At 52.1% G+C, this 25,247-nt stretch overlaps 3 protein-coding genes across 4 annotated transcripts in view; 2 read left to right on the top strand and 1 right to left on the bottom strand.

Moving 5' to 3' along the window:
• The window catches only part of SLC51B (SLC51 subunit beta), a 39,725-nt gene extending 39,266 nt beyond the window's left edge, over positions 1–459 (top strand). For both annotated transcript variants that reach the window (XM_064267396.1, XM_003418362.3), the window contains one exon: positions 196–459. In XM_064267396.1, coding sequence (XP_064123466.1) covers positions 196–394 — 199 coding nt within the window. In that variant the 3' untranslated portion in view covers positions 395–459. The remainder of the gene's footprint in view (positions 1–195) is intronic.
• A 91-nt stretch (positions 460–550) lies between these two features.
• RASL12 (RAS like family 12) lies at positions 551–13,843 on the bottom strand. Its single transcript, XM_003418363.4, has 5 exons — positions 13,713–13,843; positions 11,805–11,861; positions 6,505–6,578; positions 5,575–5,765; positions 551–2,647 (listed from the first exon to the last, which is right to left on the bottom strand). The coding sequence occupies exons 1-5, from the start codon at positions 13,813–13,815 to the stop codon at positions 2,272–2,274; spliced, it is 801 nt and encodes a 266-aa protein (XP_003418411.1). The 5' UTR covers positions 13,816–13,843; the 3' UTR covers positions 551–2,271.
• A 7,492-nt stretch (positions 13,844–21,335) lies between these two features.
• KBTBD13 (kelch repeat and BTB domain containing 13) lies at positions 21,336–22,712 on the top strand. Its single transcript, XM_064296149.1, has one exon. It carries the CDS (start codon positions 21,336–21,338, stop codon positions 22,710–22,712), a length of 1,377 nt encoding a protein of 458 aa, XP_064152219.1.
• Positions 22,713–25,247: the final 2,535 nt, after the last annotated feature.

Below are 25,247 nucleotides of genomic sequence, written 5' to 3'. Positions count from 1 at the left end.
GAGATAACACCTGTGCAGGTGTAAGCTGTTTCTCTGCGAAGGAACCATCTTGGCTTCTCCCCAACAGCTCTCAAAAGAGCCTGTAGGATTTTCCCTCAAACTCTCTAACCCATTTGGGAAAGCCCAATCCTGCCCTAACCACTCAGTATTCCAGCTCAGGGAGTTCACATTCAAAAGCGTTTTCTCTCTTCCCAGAAATCGAAAGAAGCTGCTACTGGAAAAACAAACTCCAGAAGTCTTATATTTGTCTGAGGCCAGAAACAAAGATGACAACAGCACGGACATCCTAAGAGAGACTTTGCTCTCAGAAAAGCCACACTTGACCCAAGTGAAAATTGAATTTAAAGATCGAGATGTCCCATTGGTTCTCACTCCAGACCTCCCAGACTCTTGAGAGCAATACCTACCCTCAGCCAGGGCCCTGGTCAGGCTCACTGGCCTGAAACCTCTCCGGTTTTGCTGCCTCTCTCAAGCAGCCTTTTTTTTTTTTTTTTTGGTAAGCTGATAAAATGAATGAACTGCAATTAAGCTAAAAATTGTTATTAAATAAAAACCTTTTTATTAAAAAGGCTTTTCGAAGTGGGCAGTTGGAATTGCGTAGCTTGTTCAAATAGTCGTGGTCCACGCACAAGTGGCTGAGAGCAAAAGTGCAAATCCACAGTGGGCCTGGGGGTCAGGAAGCTTGGCCAGGATCCTCAGCATGTGGTCTTGAGTAGTTTACTGCCTCCCTCTGACCTCAGCTAGAGGCTGGGTTAGAACTGTTGTTTTCAGTCCAGGCTCCCAGACAGCTGAGAGCAGAAGGAGCAGGACTCTGGATTCAGAATCCCCTTCTTACCCTTTCCACTCTGCAGAACCCTTTTCTTTACCTGCTTATTGTTGAGCATCTAAGACAGACCTCCAGGCCAGGGACCTTGTGGTAAAGTTAAAAAAATAATATTAAAAAAACCCCACAAAAACCTATGGAACTTCCTAACTCTGAGATCCTTTCCTAAGACCTCCTAATAGTTGGATCCCAAGTTGTATCAGCATCCACATGAGTATCCAGATCCCGTGTCTAAGCCATCATGTTTTGATATAAAGCTGTGGTGGCAACACCAAATAACTTATATACAAAAATTTATTAACCAAAATGCTTTAGGTCCTATCTTATAAAAGTGGCCTTTGAACACTCAGACCCATTGCTGAGGGTACTGGGTCCCACCAGACCGGACTACCCAAACCAAACCTGTTGCCGTTGAGTCGATTCTGACTCATAGCGACCCTACAGGACGGAGCAGAACTGCCCCATAGAGTTTCCAAGGCTGTAAATCTTTATAGAAGCAGACTGCCACATCTTTCTCCCGTGGAGTGGCTGGTGGGTTTGAACGGCCAACCTTTTGGTTAGCAACCAAGCACTTTAACCACTGTACCACCAGGGCTCCTTCCACCAGACTAAAAATAGGTATAATTTATACACTGTGTTTCTCCCTAGCAGCCTTGGGCATGCTAAGAGTGCTACTGGGTGGCATCAGATACTGCCAGTTGTGGGCGCCCTGGAGTCCTGGGTGATTGTCACTGGAGAGAACGACTTTGTTCTGCAGCTTTGATCATTAAGCTTGAGGAGGCTGATCCCGAGGGTCTGTGGACAGAGTCCCTAATGGTGGGAAAACAGGGGGCCCTGCCTGCTAATGAAAGAGTCCTCGGTGCCTCCATACACTGGACAACCCATAGCCCTTCCTTCCACTCTTGCTGAGGAGAGGCAAAGTGCTGGAAATACCTCTTCTTGAGACTTCTTCGAGGCCGCCTCATAAGATTATTTTAACTAGATTTCATTTGGAAAACTGTAGGGCCTAGCCTAGGGCTTCTATGAGGTCAGAAGACAATGGAAGGGTCGGGCTCCAGCCTCCAAAACCTGCTGCCGCCCTTCCCTTCCCATCCACCAGGTGGCGCTAGACCTAAGGGTTGTCTCTCTTGTAGGCTGTTAGGTCCACATATATGCTGGCCTCCCGCGGAGCCTGGCCCAGCTGTTTCTGCAGTGGAGACAGGGTGGTGACACCAGGCTGTCGCAGTGGCTGTTTCCCTGCTGGGTTACCATGGAGCCTAAGGCCTGGAGGCAACAGGAACAACATCCCTGCCTGTCCCTCCAGCTCATACAGTGACTGGGTGAAAGGGACAATGCTTGGCACGGCAGGAGGGGTCAGCTGTCCACCAGAGGGAAAGGCTGGTGGTGAGAAACCAGCCCCTGTTCCACAGCCCTGCCCAGTCGCCAAGCCCAGGACCCTGAGGAGGGCCTTAGAAGATCTTGAAGCCCTTCAGTAGGGTCAGGGTGGGTGCCTTGCGCTTGCTCTGGGCCCGGGATGACTTCACGGTGACCAGCTTGGCCTGGGCCACAGTGGGAATCTCCTTCAGGCTGACGGTAGAGAGTGTGTTGAAGGTGCAGCTGGCCAGCCCGTGCCGGGTGGTGAGCGGGGGCTGGTGGGGCAGGGTCCTCTCCTCGGAGATGAAGAGGGGCCGGGCCAGGGGGCTCTTCTCCAGCTCCCGCCGTGCCTCCCGCACCGCCTCATGGAACACATGCTGCACGTGCTCAAAGTCCAGGCAGGCAGAGACCTCGAAAAACAGACACCCGAACCTGCCTGCCAAAGCCGCACCCTCTGCCTTGGTGACCTGCCTGGCAAGGAGAACAGGGCATGACAAGGAAGTTAGGAAAGTCCCTTCCAAGTCAGGCAGACCTGGTTCCACACCAGCTCGCCTACTTACTAGAGGGAGGACCCTGGGTCAGATTCATCTTTTGGAGTCTCAGCTTTCTCATCAGTAGAAAGGGATACTCTGCCCCCTAGGGTTGTTGTGAGGATTAAGAAAGACAATTTGTGTCTAGTGCTTAACACAGCACCTGGCACGGAGTCAGCACTCAGTAAATGGTATCTGATGTCACCAGAGCCAGAACTGAGGAATGTGGCTAGGAGAGAGGGAGGAGCTGGCCTAAAGTCTCCCATGCTATGCCCTGCCTGTGGCCAGAGAAAAAAGGCCATTCCCAGCTCCATCTCTTCCCTTCCATGACTTGGATCCCTCAGCCAGGAAATGGGCCACCCATAGCCCTGGCTTGTGGGATCAGCTCTAGAGAAAGGCAGTTGTTTGGATCAAAGGGTGGTAGACCACAGTATACAGAGGCATGGTGGGCTGAGGTGACTCAGGAAGGCTTTGGTTAGCAGAGTTCTCAGGACTTGTGAGGAATTTTGTCTGCCTGCCCAGAGGAAGGGCAGAGAACAGGGTGACAACATCAGAGGAGGGGGGAAAGGAGAGAGGGAGTAACACCTATTCCCAACTTGGTCCTATACCAGCTTCCATGATGGTGGGATAGGATATCTGTAACTGAGAATGTTCTGGAAGCTTCCTACCTGAAAGCCATGGGAATCGAGGTGGGAGGAAACAGCCTGGCTCTTGGGTAGGTCAAATATATATAAGAGGGAAGAGGCAGGGGTCCCTGGGGTCTTGAGGCCAAGGTTCTAATAACTGAATGTTCCTGTCCACCACCCACTGTTGAGCTGCCCCAACCGCCATTCCAGGACAGTGGCACAGCCCATGAAATAAGAGGAGACGTTAGGGTGGGCACTGGTGGGGAAAGGCTTCTCAGCCAAGGTTAATTTGACAGGAACAGAGGGTCCAGAGTGGGCTACCTCCCCTAAGTACTGACCCATGGTGGGATGTGGGGCAAGTTATCAGAGGAACAAAAAAGGGTCGAGGCAGAGCATCTAATCCACTGCCCACCTGTGTCCTCATGAACCTCTCTGAAAGAATACTTGGTATTATTTGCTTTTATGATGAACTTGAATCTGTAACCTGGTCGCTGTGGGAACATGATGAATGGACTTTCAGAAACAAGATCTCCTGTGCATGCACGCATGTGTGAATGGCTGACGCGCACATAACATCATCCTTTTCCTTATTTTGTTGCTGCCTAGTGAAAGTTTTATCAGCGCGTAGGGAACCACCAATCTCACCCATATTTTACCCTTTCAGCTGCCAGACAATCATGAGACATTGTGACAAATGTGTGGCTAAAAGTTAGATTTTCTGTGTCTACTGACTCCTGATCTACTGGCCCTGGAACCTAGTCAAGGAGGGAAATGGGGATAAATTGTCATGACTTGTTCTCAGCGAACTGACGTTGCTTCTTTTGAGCCCTGTATTCTTGGTGATTTGCTTTAGACCCATTTTTAGACAACCCCTTTGGCAAAGATTGGGGTTAGAATTCTCACCCCTTTCCCAGACACTGTGATTCCTCAAAGACCACCGTCAGTGGCTTTAATGTCTCTCTTTCCCTGAGCTGTATTTTGGGTCTGAGGGCTTGACCACCTTTGAAGGCCCTGTACTGTCACCCTGCCTTTACCAGCCCACCCTTCCCTTTGCCCATCACTCACCTGACCTGCTCTAAGTAAAGGGTCTCCCTCTTGCTAACACTAATCAATGGGCCTGTGGGGCGTGGGGAAGCAGCAGTGACCAGCTGTCAGTAGGGAGGGTCTCCCTATGGCCAGAGGAAGATGGCCGTAGGGAGGGTCTCCCTATGGCCAGAGGAAGATGGCCATTCTAGCTCCATCTCTTCCCTGCCACAACATAGGTCCCTGGCCACACCTCCCAGGTGGATTGGCCACGTAGGAAGAATGGTGAAGTCCAGTGGGATTACTCTTCAAGTGTGGGTATCAATTTCAAATGCGTCAGGGGCACGCAGGCAACGTGAATGCATAAAGAGGGTGGAGGCAAACCATTGGCAGTGGGGGGCTGGGGTGGGGCGGGGGGAGTGCTGTGGTCAGAGAGAAAGAGCACGCCCTACCTCAGAAACATTCCAGTTCCACTAAAACATGGTGCCAGCCAAGCAAAATACGGCTGCAGCATTCCGTTGTAATCTGCCCTCTGGCCCAGGCCGTGACCTCTGATTCAAACTGAACTCTTTCTAAGAGAACCTGCTTTCAGTACAGCCAACTGTGGGAGAACCTGGGGCCATACTTGGATGAGGTAAAAGCTGGATGGACCAGAACAGACACCTGACCCAAGGAAGCCAATCAGAGTCTCTCTCTCTAGAACTGGAATTGAGCACTGACGACAGAGTCAGCGGTGGGGGGGTGGGAATGGAAGGTCACACAGACTCTGGCAAGAAAGGGTGAAGCCAAGAAAGACCCCAGGGCCCCATGGGGAAGGAAGGAGTGGCCTCTCTCCTGACTTTTGGGCTCCTGTGTGGCCCAAATACCCCTCCCATCCTAATACCCATAGTACTCTTACAACACACCCTGTTTTACCTGAATTAGAGTGGATTACTGTTCTTGGTGGAGTCCCTAGGTGGCTCAAGCAGTTAAGCGCTCGACTACTAGCCAAAAGGTTGGCAGTTTGAACCCATCCAGAGGTGCCTCTGAAGACAGGCCTGGTGATCTGCTTCCCTATGGAGCAGTCCTACTCTGCACACATGGGGTTGCTGTGAGCTGGAACTGACTTGACGGAAACTAACAACCGTTCTTAGCAGCCAAATAGTCCTGGAAGACACCACCTCCCTTGACAAATGAGGAAAGTGAGCTCTGAGATGTGAGACAAAGTGTCTGAACTCACCTGTACTGGGCCATGTCCAGCTTGTTGCCCAGCAGCACGGTGGGGTAGCTGCGCTGGGTCTCCTTTGCATGTAGCGCGAGGAGCTCCAGGTAGCTGCAGCTGCTCTCGAAGCTCTGGCGGCTGTCGACGCTGTACACCACCAGGAAGGCGTGGGCCCAGTTCAGGTAGCGCTCACAGTTCCTGGGGGTGTCCTGGGGCGCAGGAGGGAAGCCCCAGTCAGGGGCAGAGCAGGTCGGGAAAGGCCTCACCTGAGCTGCCTCATCCCCCCTCGCCATTCCAGGGTCTTTGTATATTGTTCCCCAGCAGAGCCCTTTTCAAAGGGGCGTTTGAGCGTGGACTTGGCTTGGCCTGAAAGGAGACATTGTCTTGTGAACCTCCCTCCCACCATCAAGCCAGGGACTTGGAGACCTTGGCCTGTTGGACATGGAGCCAAAGATTCTGGCATGGCCCCTATGGAGACCTGGCTGTCCCTGGGTACCGCTGGTTTGGGGTCAAGTTCATGCTGCCCCTCTGGTTTCTGAGAGTAACTGGCATCCAGCCTGGGCAGGGGGTGGTGAGAACACAGAGGAGATGTGTATGTGTGTGTGTGTGTGTGTGTGTGTGGCAGGGGTTACTCTGGCTGAGGGGCATTTACCAGGAGTGTCTGTGTACACACGTGTGTGCACCTGTCTCATGGTGCATACATAAGCACAAAGCACCAGCACAGGGCCTCAGAGCAGGGGGCTGGCAATCATCAGGTCTCCCCAGCCCCGTCCCATCCCTTCTCATTTGCAAATGAAGCGATACAGGCCCAGAGAGGTCAGGGTCACAGAGCAAATTGGAGCTTAAAAGGGACCCAAATTCCCATCTGAGGCCCCCCATGCTGGGGCCAGGGCTTGTCTGATGGCTGCACTGATTCTCAGTGCTCCATAGATAACGCGATCAAGTTACCAGGTCTGCAGTGTCCATGACCCTCAGGAGGATGGGCTGGTGGTCTACAGTCTCCTCGGAGCTGTAGGTGTCCTCTGTAACACAGACAGTCAGCAGAGTCAGAGGCAGGGCAGGCCACCGTGATGGTCCCTTTGCGCTAGACTCCTGTAGGGCCTTGGGTGGGGGTCCTCAGAACCCGCTCTGGGACTGGCTGAGCTGGGACCAGTGGAAGGGGCTTTCTTTCATCCACGTGGAGGTACAGAGGGCAGAACCTCCCACCAAGGAGAAGCTGTTCCCCAGTCAGTACTCAAAGGATCAAAGGTCACTCACAGAACATGTCACGGGGAAGGGGATTGTGTTCTATCCTATGCCAGGAAACTGGCAGGATGGAATGTGTGGTGCATGGACCCAGTAAGTGGCAGAAGCCTCAGGAGCTGCACTGCCAGCTCCACACTCTTCCCCTCCAACCACACTACCTGGTTCACAGGAAGCCCCCAAGGACAACCCTCTAGTCCCCAGTGAAGAAGAGACAAAGAAAAAACAAGTAGACCAGATGGAGGAAAGGGGATCGGACCCCATTTAGGAGTTTCAAGAAGGTCTTACAAATACCCATTGTCAATTTAACAGCAAAGGAGCACGGCTTAGTCAAGTTTTAGCTTTGGAGATGTAGGCTCAAACCCAACTTCAGCCACTTTCCAGCTGCGTGACTTGGCCAAGTCACATCATCTCTCTGAGGATCTGTCTCCTCCTCCTTTTATCATAAATGGGAATAATGTGATAATACATTTTTACTCTGTGCCAGGCACTGTGCTAAATGCCTGTCCCTGCATTAGCTCCTCCTGTGTGAGGACTGGATGAGACCCTGATTATAGGGGCTGGCAACCCATTAGTGCCTGGAAAACAGCAGTGGCTGTAGAGCTCCACAGCTTGCAGGGCAGGTTTATATGCCCAGATAATTTTTTTTTACTTTTTATTTTGGAATAATTTTAGAATTCATAGACATTGCAAAACAGTACAGAGAGTTCCCATGTACCCTTCATCCAGCATCCCCCCAATGATAACATCTTACATAACCATAGTACAATGATCCAAACCAGGAAATTGACATAGGTACCGTAATATTAACTAAACTACGGACCTTATTTGGATTCTTACAGTTTTTATATGCATTCTCTCTCTCTTGTTTTTGGTAAGTTCTCCTAGCCTCAAAACATGAGAAAGCAGCAGAGACCAGACCTACAAAGAGGACCCTGCTGTCATTTTAGCAATCATTCTTCCTACTCTCCACCCTGACCTTGTACCCTTGGCGGTGTGTGTGTGTCTGTACTTGGCTTTCATTTTTCCCTGGCTGCTCCCTGCCCAAGTGACCCTGAAGAAGACCCTTGTGGACAGAACTGGGGCCCCTCCTGCCTTCCTGGCAGCATTCCACCATGAGAAGAGCACCCCCAACTCTGGCTGAATCTGCAGTCAAACACTTCTCTGTGAGGGCCACTGGCAGCCAAGCTGGGCCTGGACACATTCCAGGTCCTCTAACATCCAGCATGAATCACAGACAGCTCCTCATCCACAGCCGGCTGTGGGGACTGGGATAAATGGCTGCTCTTAGACAAAAAAATCAAATGGAAAAAATGCCCCAAATGTATAACTATATTTGGTTCACGGAGAGCTGCCCCTAGATGCCTGTCTTGTTCAGGTTTTTCTTTATTTTCCTGCCAGACTTGCCTGATGCACACCTTTAGGCCCTCTGCCCTCCCTGCGCCCTGAAACAGGAGCATGTTCTGCCCAGACTAGGGAAAAGCGCTAGCCCAGCCCCAGTCTCCTGTAGTCCCTTTCAGCACAACAGCCTTTTGACATTAGCCCCATTGGACAGAGATGAAAAGGAGAGGCCCAGAGAGAAAAGGAACTAGCCGAAGGCCATAGGGCACCCCGTCCGCAGAAGGAACTTGAACTCAGGTCTTCTACGCTTGGTTTTCTCCCCATTGGCTAATGTGTGGATCAGCCGATCCTCCAGCCTTTTCTGGGCAGAGTCCAGAGCTGAATAACAGCCTCAAGAGAGACCAGAAGTTCTCAGTCCAGCTGGGGTGGTGGGACATGCACGGGTGAACCAGAAGAAGCCCTGGAAGTCATCTTGTTCAGCCTCCCCTATTACAGGCGAGGGGACTGGCCTCAGAGGCCAGAGAAGGAGAGGCACTTTTCCAAGTCATACAGCAGGTTGGTAGCAGAGCCAAAGTTTAATGTCTAGCTTTCCCAGTGCCAAGTTCCTGCCCTCAAAGGCCTCTGGTGCCCTTAAATCTATGGGCTCCGCAGCTCCTGATTCTAAACAATATTCTTTGTGCTCTAACACTGAGAGGGGGGTCCTTGGGACCTGCTCTGGGGCCAGCTGAGCTGAGACCAACAGAAGAGTCTTATCTCTCATCCACATGGAGGATACGAGCAGAACCTCCCACCAAGGAGATGCTGCTCCACCTATCAGTGCTCACAGAATCAGAGGCCAAGCCGGGTGAGATGCCCTAGCCCCTCTGACAGGAGAATGTTCTCCTAGAGAGCTCTATTCCCTCTGGGAGGGTGGGGTCAGCACAGGCAAAGCCCTTGTTCATAGGTACAGGATCTCTCAGCTCCCACCATCTCTAACAGATGCAATCCATAACAAAGCAACACTTCCACAGACAGCACACAGTCAATCAGTCTCATCTTCCACATGGGGAAACCGAGGCTCAGAGAGCCCAGTGCCACACGGCCTCTGACTCTAGCCCTCTATGGCATAAGGCTGCACCCAGTGGAGGGCAACTGGAGTGGTGCCTTCTCTTCCTTTGCACCTGAGGTTCTCTGCGATGTTAGGTAAACAACCCTTTCTGCCTAGGTTTCTCCACCTGTATAATGGGAATCATAACACAAATTCTTCTTTAAAAGGCAGTCCTAAAACCAAAATTGAGTCCTGTGGTTTAGAGCATCTATGTTGTGTCTAGTACCGCGCCGCATGCTGGGGTAAGGCAGGTCTCTACCCTCAAAGGGCCCCCAGATGAACTGAAGCTCTCAGAAGAGCTTTGAAAAGGATGAAGGGTTGCCTTAGTGATGTCTGCCTGATGCTAACTCTCCCTCTGAACGCTCGGAGCTTTCTCCACAGAAAAAGAAACGCTCTGGTTCCAGGGCTGTTGCTGGAACCAGCCATGGGGAAGTGGCCTAAATGTTCAGACCCTTCCAGGTGGAACAGAACTCCTGAGGAGTGGCACTGGCCTCCCAGAATGTCTCAGGGCAGGTGTCTGGTCAACTCTCTAGCCAACAGGCTCTCAGAGCTGAATGTGGGACCAAAGGCCCAGGTGACTAACCACTGAGGACAGCAGTCCCCCCATCCCATTGCCAGGTCAGAATGCCAAAATTACTAGCCAATCTGTGAAAAGGTGAAGCTTTCAATGTTGATATATACTGATGACTCTGTAACCTGCCTTGGGCTCAGACAGACATGGCTGTGGCAGCATGCTTGTCCGTTTTCCCATTCGTGTTTCTTCTGTAATATTCTCTGGACTCGGACAGATGTGTCTGTGGCAGCATGCGTGTCTGTTTCCCCATTCTTGCTTACTCTGTAATTCCTTCGATTTGAGCAGACATTAGCTCTGGCAACATGCTTGTCCCTTCCCACTTTTGCTTTTTGAATATATGCTGAATAAAACTCTTTTTGCTTTACTAAACTTTGTGATGTTTTTCCCCTACAACACTACTGATAAATCAATATTAGTTCATCAATTACAACAAAGGCATCACAGGAACACCTGTTAATAGGTAAAATAATGTGCAGCGGGAGGGGGCAAATGGAAACTCTCGGTACTTTCTGCACAATTTTTTTGTAAACCTGAAATTGCTCTCAAAAATAAAGTCTGTTAAAAAAAAAAAAAAGAGCTAGGATCACGCAGACTTCCCATTGTTCTCAGTGCACAGTTTACAATAAGCAAATATTAAACATGTGAACTTTACATTACATTTATACTAATAAAAGTATGCTTTTATTTGTTTTAGATATTGGGGTTCTATATGAGAGGTTATTTGGGGTAAAATCCCTGCTGGTAAAACACTGATTTGATTAATCTGAGGGAATATCAGCAGCCATGGGTGGGAAGCCATTTGAGGAGGAAGGAGAAGGAAGGGGGAGGGAATATGCGTTGTCTACTGTAGATCAAATACCATGCTAGATCTTTTACATGAGTTACCTCTTTAAGACTCACAGTAATTCTTAAGACAGGTATTTTTATGCCCATTGGATAGATGAGAAAATGGAAGCTCAGAGAGCCTAGGTGATTGGCTCAGGGTTACATAGCTAATAAGTGGCACAGCCAGGATTCAAACCCAGTGCTAACTGACACCAGTGCATCTCTCTTCCCAGTATACCATGATACAGCGATAACTGGAGACTAGTTTTCTCTTGTGGTTCAAAAACTGGTTCAGGATCAAAGATTCTATAGGAGAATACTGATAAAAAGGGGTGAACATCTGGAACAGAATTTTAAATTCTCATGGAATCCAGACTTTCAGGAGCCCTTGAGTCTGGATGACCTCCCCCCCTGCCCGCCCCAAATCACTGCCCTGAGAAAACCAAAACTATCCCTGAAGTCATCTTTAAAGCTAACAATCGTTTACCTTGATTAGTAAAAAATGCTTGAGTATTGTGCTTTTTAAAAGAATTACCTATATGTGATCAAATTGACAACAGCAACTCAAAAGGTTAGATGAGAAGCTTGAGGGGCAGTGAGCTTATGTTAATGGTGGTAAAATAATTTGGAAAAGGATATTGAGAAAGGTGACACAACTTGAAAAACATAACCAAGGTCACTGAACTGTTGAGCTGGTATGTGTTTTACCGTGTATATGTTCACTAAAAATAAACACAAAACCTGGCTCAGAAGCCAGCACCACTAGAGAATTTCTCAAAATGTCTTGTCCAGCTTTTCTGGGAAAATGCAGACCAAAAAAAAAAAACAAAGTGACAAGTTTGAAGAACAATACCTAATTAGATGTGGGTGTTTTGCTGTGCTAGGTTGTCTTTTTTACCCGGTCTCATCAGATCTCTGATTTTAGGGCAAATTGGCTTCTCTCAGTACACCTAATTGGGCCAACCCCCAAGTTGTTTGGGGTGGACTGTGGAAGGATGCATTTTGGTACTTATAATATTTTCCCCACAGGATGAGTCACCATGGTGACTCCTCTTCTCTGACCCCTCCCCCAACCCATGGACAATCCTGGACAAGCCTGGGCCACCCACTGGGTAGACACCAGGGGAGTATTCAGGGCAGGCAGAGAGGTGGCAGGAGGAATGGGGAGTGGGTCCTTACCCAAGTTGGGGTCATATTCACTGATAAACCTCTTGGTCAGGAACTTCACCGTCAGGGCTGTAAGAAGCAGAAAGGAGTTGGCTCGGTCTTCCCTGCCACGTCTGGCTGTTTCTTCTCCTCCCCCTAGGCTGCTCCCTTCCTTGTTTTAGGAAGGCCTTATCTAACTTCTGTGACCCCTGGGAGTTGGTTTGAGAGGTTCAAAAGAAGCCAGAAATATGAGGAGCTGTACCCCTCCAGTTGGACCCTGGGACTTTCGATTGTTTTTTTTGGTGAAAAGAAAAGCCATGAAAGGCAAGCCTAAAGAATGTTTGTGAAGTCCTGAACTAAGGGGTCAGGACCCACACAGTCAGTTACCTGAGTCATACTGGTGATGATCTGACTGAGGGGAGACGTACCCCACCCTGGACAAGTAACGACGACTCTGAAGCACAGGGCATTTATTCCAGCTTTGGCTGTAAGCCAAAGAGAGTAAGGAGAAAGGTGATGGGTGGGCCATCCCTGGGAGAGTGTGAACCCTGAAGGGTCTAGGATTTCCAAGCGACGCCCAGGCGAGATCTGCGTCCCAAGTAAACCCACTCTATCCTCAGTGCTCCATGTCTCAAGTCCTAGCTCACTGTAGGGCCTCGATGCTCCTCATGGGTGTCTTGGCAGAGTGTAAAGCTGTAAGAAGGAAGTTCTCCCCAGGTGACATGCGTTAACCGGACTCCAATTTTGCTTTGAATTTCGCTGCATAAAGCCAACTATTCTACTGGCCTCTTAAAGAGTAATGTGATATTTTTAAGAAAATCTTTAAAATTCTTTCCCAGGATTCCTAACCACGTCAGTTTGCAAACTAACACCCAGGGAATACATATTTTAAAATTTAAACTCCTTCATTCATGTCATCACTGGCTGAACTCTAATGGTGACTCAGCTACAGATCACAATTTGATTTTCAAAGCGAAGAGGTTAAATCTTTTCTGCAGGAAAACTGGATGCAGAGTCCCCTCTCTGAGCTGGGCACTGGTAATTGTCCAGCGAGTCTCAGAGAACATTCTAGAGAAGGAGACCCACAGCTAATGGAGCCCATGTTGGCCTCACACTAATGGCTGTAAATGGAAAAACAGCCTGTGGAGAAGACCCCCGCCCCCTTTCTCTCCCCTTCAGCTGCTCTTTCTGGGGTCTCTGCCTACAGTGACCCCACCAGCACCCCCAGTCGGGTGAGAGCTATCAGGAGTGGCAAAGGCAGAGTTCAGTGTTGACAGAAATTATTTCAATGGAAACCCAAGATCTTGGTTCATCAAGGACAAGTCCCAGGCACCTGGGACCTGTCTGTTTCCAGAAAGTCAAGAGAGGGGTCTAGCTTGAAGGAAATACATTAGATAAGAATGCAGTTTGTCCTAGAACCCCAGGAATTGGGGTGAGGAGTGTGGAAGCGGCCCCTCCCATGGGAATCCCAGTATCCAGTGTCACCTTTCAGTGGCCACGGTGGTCTTCCTTCACCCCCACCTAAACCAGGGAGCAGCAAAGCCAGGACTAAGTGCAAATTGGGGCCCTGGGCTAGGGATCAGCCACTTCACAGAATCTTTTTGGTGCCACTCATCAGGACTGCTGGCCCCAGCAGAGGAGGTAGCAGGGAAGAGACAGAGGAGAGAAGGGCAGGAGTCATAGACACCGAGGGCAGAAGCACAGTGGAGGAAGAGAGAGTAGAGGAAAGAGGTGAGAAAAGCTGAGGGAGCTGAGAACAGACAACCCAGCAACAGAGAAACTGAGGCAAAAAAGAAAATCATAGTGGGTCTCTCAGTTCACGTGGGTGCAGACGGCACTAAAGCCAGTGGAAGACCCTGCCCCCAAGTCGACAGCAACCTGTGCTCGCTTCTCAGATCCCCGCCTAGTCCCCTCCGTTCTCCTGTCCCCAGCCCCACTCACCGGACTTGCCTGCCCCGCGGCGCCCCAGGATGGCCAGGTTGACCTCGGGGGACGCGCTCGGTGGCCCGCTGCCCGCGCGGGGTTTTCCGAACACCGACGACATGGTGACGCTGCGGAGAGCGACACGGGGTCCTCGGCCGCAGGGTCCCCAAGCCGCGCGCCCGCCCGTCGGGGCCCTAGGGAGCTGGCTCCCCTGCACTGGCGCCCGACCCCGCGCCGAGCCAGCGGGCTGCGTTCCCGGGGCGGCGGGCCGGAGGAGGGGCCGAGGGCCGGGGGAGGGGCCGCCCAGCGCCGCGCTCCTTCTAAGGGCTGGGGGGCCCCCCGCCGCGCGCCCCCCCGCTCCCGTCGGCCGCGCCCCCACCGCCAAGCTGGGCCTCCAGGGCCCGGGCGCCCTCACCGCCCGGAGCGCCCCCAGACCCGGCAGGGAAGGACCGGAGAGGGAGTCCCGGGGGATGGGGGATAAGAGGGGAAGAATGTTTCAGTCTTGCCTGACCTTCCACTCAATCTCTTCTCAGCGGTCAGAAAATCCATCCTTCCCTTAAAATCCATCCATCGCTCTGTCTTACCGAGCCGGACCTGCCTCCTCCTCCGGGAAGCCTCCCAGGTTCAACTCCGCACCTTTCCCTTTCTCTAGGATCACAGCCTGCTCAGCTTTGGCCCTACACTTCCCCGACCACCTTACCCTGCCCTTCAGTGTGAGGACTCTTAGTGGCATCACTGCAGAAGGCAGGCCACACCTCTCACTTCACTCAGACCCTTTACAGTACTCACCTTTCATGGGCACTAGGGTCCAGCTTCAAGAAACCTAGGCCATGCTGGGTTACTGTTTTCTCCATGATGAGAGCTAATGAGTTGCAGGTGTGGCTAGTCTAGTGCCTCAACAGGGCGTGGCATTTTATATCTTTTTTTTTTTAATTGATGTGAAATTCAAATAACATAAAATTAACCATTTCGGAGTGAAAAATTCACTGGCGTTTAGTACATTCACAATATGGTGTAACCACCGTTTCTGTCTAATTCCTAAACACTTGCATCATCCCCCAAATAAAACCCCATGTCCTTTAAGCAGTTATTCCCCATTTCCCTCTTGCTTTAGCCCCTGGCAACCAACAGAAAAAGAAAAAAAACCCAAACCCATTGTGGTCCTTTGAGTCGATTGCAAATCATAGCGACTCTATAGGACAGAGTAGAACTGCCTTATAGGGTTTCCAAGGCTGTAATCTTTAGGGAAGCAGGCCACTACATCTTTCTCTCGCAGAACAGCTGGTGAGTTCGATCCACCTGCCCACCTGAGGGTTAGCAGCCCAGTGCTTTAACCGATGTGCCACCAGGGCTCCTTCACTGGGAACCACCAATCTGTTTTCTTTTTTATGGGTTTGTCTATTCTGGATATGTCATGTAAGTGGGATCATACGATATGTAACCTTTTGTGTCTATTTTATTTTATTTACCATAATTTTCCGGAGGTACACTTTATATTATTTGCTCTGAAACCTGGTACCCCCTTTTGCCTACAGGAATTCTGGGTTTGGTTGATGAGCCTGGTATTCCCCTTGGGACCCAGTGTAAATCCTGGCCATGCTGGAAACAGGGCAAAGGGTCCACACAGGAACCTGGACCTCGGCTCTAGTGCCAACTCCTTCACTGAGTGACCTTGGACAAGTAACTCATTTCTTTGGACTTCGTGTACCCATCTAAAAATACTAAAAGGAGGGTAAACAAAATTCACAATTCCATGATGTGGCTCAGGCCTCCTAGAGAGTGGCAAAATCAGCCCTGGTGCCTTCTAGAACCCTGTGGGACCTCTCTTCTGCAATATACTCTAGGCTAGAGTGGGAAATTACAATTACCTTCTCCCCACCTGCCTAGTTATCTAGTGCTGCTTTAACAGAAATACCACAAGTGGGTGATTTCAACAAACAGAAATTTATTTTCTCATAGTTTAGGAGGTTAGGAGTCTGAATTCAGAGCTCTAGGGGAAGGCTCTCTCTCTGTCAGCTCTGGAGGAAGGTCCTTGTCTCTTCAGCTTCTGCTTCTTGGTTCCTTGGAGATCTCCTTGTGTTTTGGCATCTGTCTTACCCCGTCTCTGCTTCTAGCTTGCATTTAATCTCCTTTATATCCCAAAAGAGATTGACTCAAGATAGCCCTACACTAATCCTGACTCATTAACATAAAAAAGACAACCCCTTCCCAAATGGGACTATAACCACAGGCACAGAGGTTAGGATTTGCAACACCTTTTTTGGGGGAACACAATTCAATCCAGAACACCACCCACTCACAAGAGAAACCATGGAAACCCAGGTCAGCAGGCAGAGGCCAGACTGGGGACCAGGGTCAGAGCCCAAAGGGAATAACTTCTCAACCAAGAACGAAAATTATTTTTCTTGACACAACATGAATACTAACTCGGCCTAATTGTGTTTTGGGGAGATTATGGTAAACCAGCTGTGTTATTAAGACTCTAAGATTGGGAAGAATTTGTTTAGATTACACCCTCTGGCCAGAATCCTTCACAGAGTGAATGGCCAAGGGTTTTCCTTTGAGTTGTAGGAGGAGAAAAAGTGGGAGCCAAATTCCAGCCACATCCTTGGGCTGGCCCCAGGCCTGAGAGGACAAACTGGTTCCAGACGGGGCGTATGGGGACAGAACCAGTTTCACTGGAGGACTGGAGGGAGGGCAAGCTGTGCACCCCCACAAGCCCAACTGAGGGTAAACCTGGGCTCTGCTCTTTCCCAGCTTTGTGATGCTGGGCGAACTATTTAACCCCTGTGTGTTCTCAGGCTTTCAGTCTTTAAAACTCAGGCCATTCAGGTGAGAGCTGCACGGAGACAGATTCTAGCTCAGGGTGAGGGTGATCCCCCATCTGAGCTGTCCATAGTCACAAGGGACTGTCTTTGGGGAAAATGAGCCCGTTGACATTAAAGGTACCCGAGGGAGTGACTGCTTCATGATCCAGATGACATGCATGACTTGCTGGATGGGATGAGATGACCCTTCATTCCCTTCTAGTTCAGAGATTACTTGAGTGTGACTGCTAAGTGCCCAAAGTCTGGCCTTCCTCTGAGGTTTGGGAGGAAAAGGTGCCCACTGCACTGCTGCAGCCAGTCCCTTCCACTCAGTCTTCTCATCTGTGGGCTGCTCATCTAGCACCTAGAAGTGCACCTTGTGGACTAGAAAGGTCTTTGGAATCAGTCACTTACTGCCAGACCCTGAAATATACTGCTTTGCCCTTCAGGGCCTCACTTCCTCATCTTTAAATTTGGGGGGAATATTAAGGATTAGATAACATGGAAGTGCCCCATCCCTACACACAGAGTCATCCACCTACCAAGAAGTCACAACTGTCTAGTAACCATAAGTTTGGACACTTTAGGTCAAGGGAGAGGTTATTCTGTTAGAGCAAGTCCCCCAACCTTCCCTGCCCACCTCAGCGCTCTCACAGGGGGCCCTCAGGCACTGCAACTGCAAAGGGTAAGGCACCTAGTCCAGCACAGGGCCCACAACAGGGCTGAATAGATGTCTCTGGAATGAACAAGTAGGGCATGTCCAGGTCTAGATATGTGGGGCCTGTGTCGCTTTCCCAATTCTAGGTCCTACCCATGCCATCTAACCCCCCAGGAGCTGTCCGTGAAAAGCTAAGCTTTGAAACCCCTTTGTGATGTCACTACCTTCCCTGGAGGCACAACATGACAACCACTTCTGTGACTGTTCCATGACAAATTCAGATGCCAAAGCTGAGCAGAATGTTAGAAGTCAGACCCAAACACCATTTCATAGATGAAGAACTAAGGCCTGGAGAGGTTGGGTAGCTTTTGCAAGTCAGTGATAGTACCAGCATTAGAGCTGGTTCCTGGCTCCTAATCCAGTGCTCTTTCTTCTCCAGGTTCAGGCTGTGCAAGCTGCTCACCACCCTGTGTGCAGAAACACAGCCACGGGTGGTGAGGGCCAAGGCTCCCCATCAGACTAGGTGGCCTCCCAGTGCACGGGCTGTGTCTCCTCCATCAGATTGGAGGCTCCCCTTGGATAGGGGCTGTGTCTTCCCCATCAGACTGGGGAATCCCACAGACAAGCGTCCAGGGGTGTACTTAACAGACCCCTTCTGAGCCCCTACTGTGTGCTGATCATTGTGGATACAGAGATGAACAAGGCTGGGTCTGAAGACTTCCTTCCCTTGCCCCACCCCCTAATCTCGCACAGTTGGGGGCATGTAAAGTGGAGAGCGGGGTTGGTTGGGGATCGGGCAGGGCCTGGGAACTCCGTGGGCTGCCCACAGCCAGGATAGTTCCTTGTCCTCTCCAAATCCCAGAGGGACACTCACTGTCCGGGAGGAGAAACTCACCAGCTGCAGACAACACCCCACTGGGGCCCTGGGGGTGGGGCCAAAGAGCTGATCCTTAGCCCAGCTTCAGAAACATGACCTCCCACCTTGGGTGTCCCCCTCCCCACTGCCTGGCTGCTGAAGGTGGGAGCCCCAACCCACTTAACCAGGGTTGGACTTGAGAAAAATCAGGCCAGGGAGCGAGCTTCAGCCAGGACTCCTGGGTCTGCACACCCTCCCCCACCTGCTCTCAGTAGAGGCTTGCGCAGTTGTTCCACCTGGTTGTGTCTGATAGTGACCAGGTGCCTGGAATGGGCTATCTGGGAGGGACCATGCAGCAGCTCCCCACCCCCTGCCTGTAAGGCCCTCAGCTTGAACTCTGCATGAGGCAGCTGTTTCCGTCCACAAAGCCTGTGGCAAGGCTACTGTGGGTGAGGAGGGGCAGCTGGACTGGGGCTGGTGAGCAGAGTCTAGGGTCAGTGGATGAGGTTCTGTTCAGTCCCACACCCTCGTTCATGTCCAAGGAAAAGTCATCCCATCTCTAGGCCTCGCTGTCCCCATCTGTGAAATGGGAACAGTCAGACACCCTCTCTCTAACACTGCAGTCAGTGACAAAGACCTGGTCAGGACCCGGCACCACAGAGCTCACCTGCCCCCAAGAGGGAGGATTGCCATGCCCACTGTCTAGATGTTCCAGACCCTTTCAGCCAGTGTCTGGCCTCAAGGAAGGAGGGAAACTGGCAGAGGGCCTGGGACAATGCTGATGGGGCTCCTGCTCACCCCTTCCATCTCCTCCTCCTCTTCCTGTCTAGTCCCTAGGGCACAGTGTCCAGGCTATTTCTGGCTGCCTCCTCCTCAGCGCCTCTGGCTTCCCAGGCTCATACAAGTGGCCCCAACACCCCAGCCTGCTTTGATGGAGTGACCTGGGTGGGAGCGCCCTGGCTGGGGGAGGCACCTTGGTGTTGGGTCTGCAGACTCATATGCGAGAGTGTGTGCATACATGTGTCCTGGGGAAGTTCCCTTCTTCCTCCCACCCCACTTCCCGCTTGGTCTCTGTGAGTCACTCCATTCTCCTGAAGAAGTCCTTCGGTGAGGATGGGGCAGTTGAACATCTCCTGACTGGCAGATTCTATCCTATATAGGTCTTGGTCTTGGTTTCTTGCGATTTGGTGATTATCCAGCTCACCTGGGATTTGGCAGAATGACGTGTCAGTAGGAGATAATCACCAAGCTCCCTTCCACCTGACATTTTGGGATCCAGAGTCTTAGCTGGTCACCCATGAAAGTCTGTGCTGTGGGAAAAGTGCCCTGGGGTAGGTAGCAGAAGGCCTGGGGATGCCTGCTCCACTCTCCGTGACCCTGGGCAAGCATCTTCCCCTCTCTGCCCCAGGGTCCTCCACTGTAAAAGGTTCAACCACATGAGTCAGAGGTTCCTTTCAACTGTGACCTCCTGGTGCAAGGGGACAGCCTAGCATTTGTAGCGCAGAGAGACAGTAGAGCATAGTTAGGGGCACACACTCTAGAGTCAGACTGGCTGCGTTCCAAGCTTAACTCTGCTACTTTCTAGCCACGTGACCTTGGGCATGTGATTTAACCTCACCTGTGAAATGGGGCCATTAATAATACCTAATGCATGGTGTTGCTGTAAGCAACAAACAGCTAATACCTATTAAATAAGGGAAAATAATAGTCTTTTCATAGGATCCTTGGAGGATTATGAGTTAATATAAACGTTTACAACAGTGCTTAGCCGGAATCCACTCGAAGAGGGCAACTGGTTTGGTTTCGGCATAGTAATAGCTAAAAGAAGCCCTTGTGTTTCCCACCCATAGACATATGACCCCCTCAGCAGCCCCACTTCCCTCCCCACGTCCGCGGCCACATGGCAAAGGAGGAGTCAGGAGTCGGGCAACTGAGGGATAGACATCAGTTCCCAATTCAACCGAAAGTCAGGAAGGACATCTACGTTATCGGTGTTGTTAGGTGCCGTCGAGTTGGTTCTGACTCATAGGGACCCTACGTACAACAGAACGAAACATGATCTGGTCCTGCGTCATCCTCACAATTATTGCTACGTTTGAGCCTATTGTTGCAGCCAGTGTCAGCCCATATCTTTGAGGGTCTTCCTCTTTCTCGTTGACCCTCTGCTCTACCAAGCATGATGCCCTTCTCTATGGACTGGTTCCTCCTAATAAGATGTCCAAAGTACATGAGATGAAATCTTGCTTCTAAGGAGCATTCTGATTGTGCTTCTTCCAAGATAGATTTGTTCCTTCTTTTGGCAGTCCATAGTATATTCAATATTCTTTGCCAACACCGTAATTCAAAGGCATCAATTCCTCTTCGGTTTTCCTTATTCATTGTCCAGCTTTCACATGCATATGAGGCAACTGAAAAATACCACGGCTTGGGTTCACATACAGGGGGTTACTAGACACTCATCTGCAAAGTGGAATTGCTATGCTCCCAGTTTTACAGAGTGGAAAACTGAGGCTCAAAGACAGATGGGACTAGCTGCGAGTCAGGGGCAGAGGCCCAGGCTAGTTAGAACCCTGCTCACAGACCCAGCCTGGACCAGTTTATTTGCTGCACCTTTGCCTCTCCTTCTTTGCCTCTCTGAGCCAATGGGATGGCCTTAGTGTTAATTAATCCCGTCTGTCCTTCCCAGTTGAATGACTTTGGACAAATCTCGTAAACTCTGAGCCTGATTCTGAACACTTAACAGATACTGTCCCGATACCATAAAATAGGGGACACTACTGGCCACATTTTGCAGATGAGGAAAAGGAAAGTCAGAGAGTTCGGGTACCTGCACAGGGCACAGTGCTGGTTTAAAAAAAAAAAAAAAAAGAAAGAAGCCTTTGCCGTAGAGTTGATGCCGACTCATAGTGACCCTAAAGGACAGAGCAGAACTGCCCCACTGGGTTTCCAAGGAGCGCCTGGTGGATTCCAATTGCTGACCTTTTGGTTTGCAGCCATAGCTCTTAACCACTAAGCCACCAGGGTTTAGTGCAGGTTAAATGGGATATCTCTCGTAATGCAACCCTCACAGTGCCCGATATGCAGGTGGGCTGTCTAATTACCACTATTTCTCATTTGAAAATGAGTGGCCACGTGTCTCCAGATCCTCCTTGGGCCTGCAGCCATCCAGCCTGCTGGCCACTCCATCACATGAGTCGCACTATCTTTAGCCAGGGAGATATTTATATCCCCCCGGGCAAGTATTTTCTGTGGGGGAGCCCCAGAGTCTGCAGTCGGTGACTCCAGAGCCCCCAACGGCGGCCTCCGCCCTCTGGCTCGCCATGCCGCCGGACTTGGCGGCTCCTGTGCAGGTCTGGGTGGGCGGCCAGCTCTTCCAGGCCGACCGCACCCTGCTGGTGGAGCACTGCGGCTTCTTTCGCGGCCTCTTCCGCTCCGGCATGCGGGAGGCGCGGGCTGCCGAGGTGCGCCTAGGCGTGCTCAGCGCGAGCGGCTTCCTCACCACGCTGCAGGTGCTGCGCGGCGAGCAGCCGGCGCTGGCCGATGCAGAAGAGCTGCTGCAGGCCGTGGAGTGCGCCGCCTTCCTGCAGGCGCCGGCGCTGGCGCGCTTTCTGGAGCACAACCTCACGTCGGACAACTGCGCGTTGCTGTGCGACGCAGCTGCCGCCTTCGGCCTGCTGGACGTGCTCCACAGCGCCGCGCTCTTCATCCGCGACGGCGCGCGGGAGCTGGCGGCCGAGCTGGTGCTGCCTGAGGCCCGCGCCTACGTGGCGGCGCAGCGGCCCAGCAGCTACGTGGCCCTGAGCGCCCACACGCCTGCGCCCGGCTTCCTGGAGGACGCGTCGCGCACGATGTGCTACCTGGACGAGGAGGAGGACGCGTGGCGCACGCTGGCCTCGCTGCCCCTGGAGGCAAGTACGCTGCTGGCCGGCGTGGCCACGCTGGGCAACAGGCTTTACATCGTGGGGGGCGTGCGTGGCGCCAACAAGGAGGTGGTGGAGCTAGGCTTCTGCTACGACCCGGACGGCGGCACGTGGCGCGAGTTCCCCAGCCCGCACCAACCGCGCTACGACGTGGCGCTGGCCGGCTTCGACGGCCTCCTTTACGCCATCGGCGGCGAGTTCCAGAGGACACCCATGAGCTCCGTGGAGCGCTACGACCCGGTATCGGAACGCTGGAGCTTCGTGGCGGACCTGCCGCAGCCAGCCGCTGGCGTGCCCTGCGCCCAGGCGTGCGGCCGCCTGTTCGTGTGCCTGTGGCGACCGGCTGACACCACGGCCGTGGTGGAGTACGCGGCCCGGGCGGATGCCTGGCTGCCTGTGGCCGAGCTGCGGCGCCCGCAGAGCTACGGCCACTGCATGGTGGCCCACCGCGACAGTCTCTACGTGGTGCGCAATGGACCTTCCGACGACTTTCTGCACTGCGCCATCGACTGCCTCAACCTAGTCACGGGCCAGTGGACGGCGCTGCCCGGCCAGTTCGTTAACAGCAAGGGGGCACTCTTCACGGCCGTCGTGCGTGGCGACATCGTCTATACAGTCAACCGCATGTCCACGCTGCTCTACGCCATTGAGGGCGGCACCTGGCGGCTGCTCAGGGAGAAGGCCGGCTTTCCCCGGCCGGGCTCCTTGCAAACTTTTCTCCTGAGGCTACCTTCTGGTCCCCTGGGGCCTGTGGCCTCGACGACGCCCGAACTGTGACCCCTGAGCTGGGCTTTAGGATGGGGACAGCTGAGAGTCTTCCCTGAGCTATGGCTGAGTTTGTGGGGCTAGCCCTAGCTGGTGCCTGGGACTTTTCTCTTCCTGATTGAGATACCCAGGCCTCTTGCCTTCTGGTCGTGTGAATGTGTCCAGTCCAGGGAAGGAGCGACGACGCTGGGGTCTGAACCCTCAAATTACATAGGCTCTGCTAAGAACCGGTGGGTCACAATGTCAGTGGAAGTGGTGTGTGGAGGGATAGGATTTGAATAATCCAGGCTGTGTGTGAATGTTCCACTAGCTTGCGGGTAGCTAGGACTGGGTTAAAACAAACAAGCAAACAAATAAAAAATCCATTGCCTTCGAGTAGATTCAGACTCATAAGCGACTCTATAGGACGGAGTAGAACTGCCCCATAGGGGTTCCAAGGAGTGGCTGGTGGATTTGAACTGCTGACATTTTGGCTGGTTAGCATCCATAGCTCTTAACCACTGTGCCACGAGGGCTCCAGGAGTGGGTTAAGTGATGTTAAATTGTCCGTCAGTAGCCAAGAATTAGGCGCCTACTGTATCCCCAAAACCGGAAACCCTGGTGGGGTAGTGGTTAAATGCTACTGCTGCTAACCAAAAGGTCGGCAGTTTCAATCTGCCAGGCGCTCCTTGGAAACTCTGTGGGGGCAGTTCTACACTGTCCTATAGGGTTGCTATGAGTCGGAATAGACTCGACGGCAGTGGGGTTTTTTTGGGTATGCCCAAAGGAGCCTTGCTGGCACAGTGGTTAAAGCAATCGACTGCTAACTGAAAGGCTGGCAGTTTGAAACCACCAGCTGCTTTGCAGGAGAGAGATGTGGCAATCTGCTTCCATAGAGATTTACAGCCTTGAAAACCCTATGGAGTCGCTCTGAGTTGGAATCAATTGGCCAGCAGTGGGTGGATGCGCCGAGCACAGTGATAGGCCTGATGTAGGCTGTAGTTGCCAGACAGGGGGCCTGTTGGAGCTTCGAGTCTAGCCCAGAAAAAACTCGGCAGTTGCAGGACACCAAAGGTTTACACATACATGTCCTGATCCACAAAATGTTAAAGGCAGTGCACGGGGGGAAGGGGTAGGGGAGACCCACAGTGTAGTAAGTGGCAAAGGAAAAATAAGGAGAGGAAGAACGTAATTCTAGCAAGGAGCAGAGTATGCAAACTGGGTGGGAGAGATAAGCAGAAGACACTTAGCTGCTGAAAGGGGAGGTTCAGACTGTGGGGACCCTGAGAGCTCAGAGGAGCAGAGATGGGGAAGGGCTAGAGCAGATGGGAAGGGTCTCTGTGCAGCCAGCCTTAATGCAGAACAGCTGTAGCAAGAGGCAGGTAGGGAGGGGATGAGGCTGGGCTGGCTGGTAGTGGTAGCAGACAATAACTAGCTAGCCTGGAAGTGAGACCTGTCTGAGAGAGAAAGGGTTCCTCACAGCCCCTTCTGGGCATGGAGACTCTCAGAGGAGAACCAGCTGTAAGCCCCTTCCCTGCCCGCTTTTTTGCCATCCCCCGAGGTGTAGTGGGCAGTTAACCCCTGTGACTTCAGCTCACTCAAGGGATGAGCCCAGCCCTAGCCAGGTCTTCCTGCCTCCCTGTCCTTGCTTATACTCTGCTCCCCCAGGTCCATTTGCTCCTCCTAGCCTCTGTTCCTGCCATTCCCTTGGCCTCGAATGCCTTTCCTCTTCCTCTGTGTTGGCTCTGTAGCCACTTCCTCTCTGCAGGGCTGGCTGATCCAGCTCTCTGTCCTCCTGACCTTGGCTGCGTGCCTTGCTCACTGGACCCCTGGCTGTGACATCACATCATTCTCTGTGTGTGTATATATACGTGCGTGTGTGCGCGCGCCCCCGGGCACGTGTATAGATGGTAAGGGCTGAGATCCTGTTGTGCTGTCAGCTGAGCTGGGGTACTTCCTAGCCTGCAGGATAAAATGACAGGGTCTTGAAAGAACCTAGGAAGTGGGAGGGGCTATAGAGGCCACTAGGCAGGAACCTGGTGCTGACCTCTGGTGTTAGTGAGGACTCTTGTCCCTCCTCTAGAATACTTCAGCCCTGGCTTCTGGGCAGGTACCCGCTCCAGCCCTGCAGTGTCTCTAGGCCCCCAGGTAAACTTTTCTGAGTGGTCTCCACCCTGCAAGGACTGAGGCCCATGGGAAATCCTGGCCTCCTCAGAAGTGGAGAATGCAGTGTTGGCATAGGGCTTACCGAGCATGGAGGCTGGTGTCAGGGCTGTGCCCAGTTGCATCTTCCCCTGGCTTGGCTGACCTCTGCCCCAAGCCCTGGAGAGCAATGCCCTCAGAAGCCAGGGACTTTTCGGCCCTGGCGTAGCCTAGTCTGATGAGTCACAACAATAAACCCTGACTTTTGTGTCCTCTGACTGGTGTGCAAAGTACTTTCACATCTGTCTGCACTCTAGCTCCACCACAGACCTGGGAGTTGGGTACCCTATCCTGTGGCAGATGAGACGTGGGAGGCTCTGAGGCTGAGTGACTGGCCCACAGCCACACAGCCTGGCAGAGTCCCTC

Source organism: Loxodonta africana, chromosome 13 (genome assembly GCF_030014295.1).
Source record: "Loxodonta africana isolate mLoxAfr1 chromosome 13, mLoxAfr1.hap2, whole genome shotgun sequence".
Classification (NCBI taxonomy): domain Eukaryota; kingdom Metazoa; phylum Chordata; class Mammalia; order Proboscidea; family Elephantidae; genus Loxodonta; species Loxodonta africana.
This window is presented reverse-complemented; position numbering and strand designations above follow the sequence as displayed.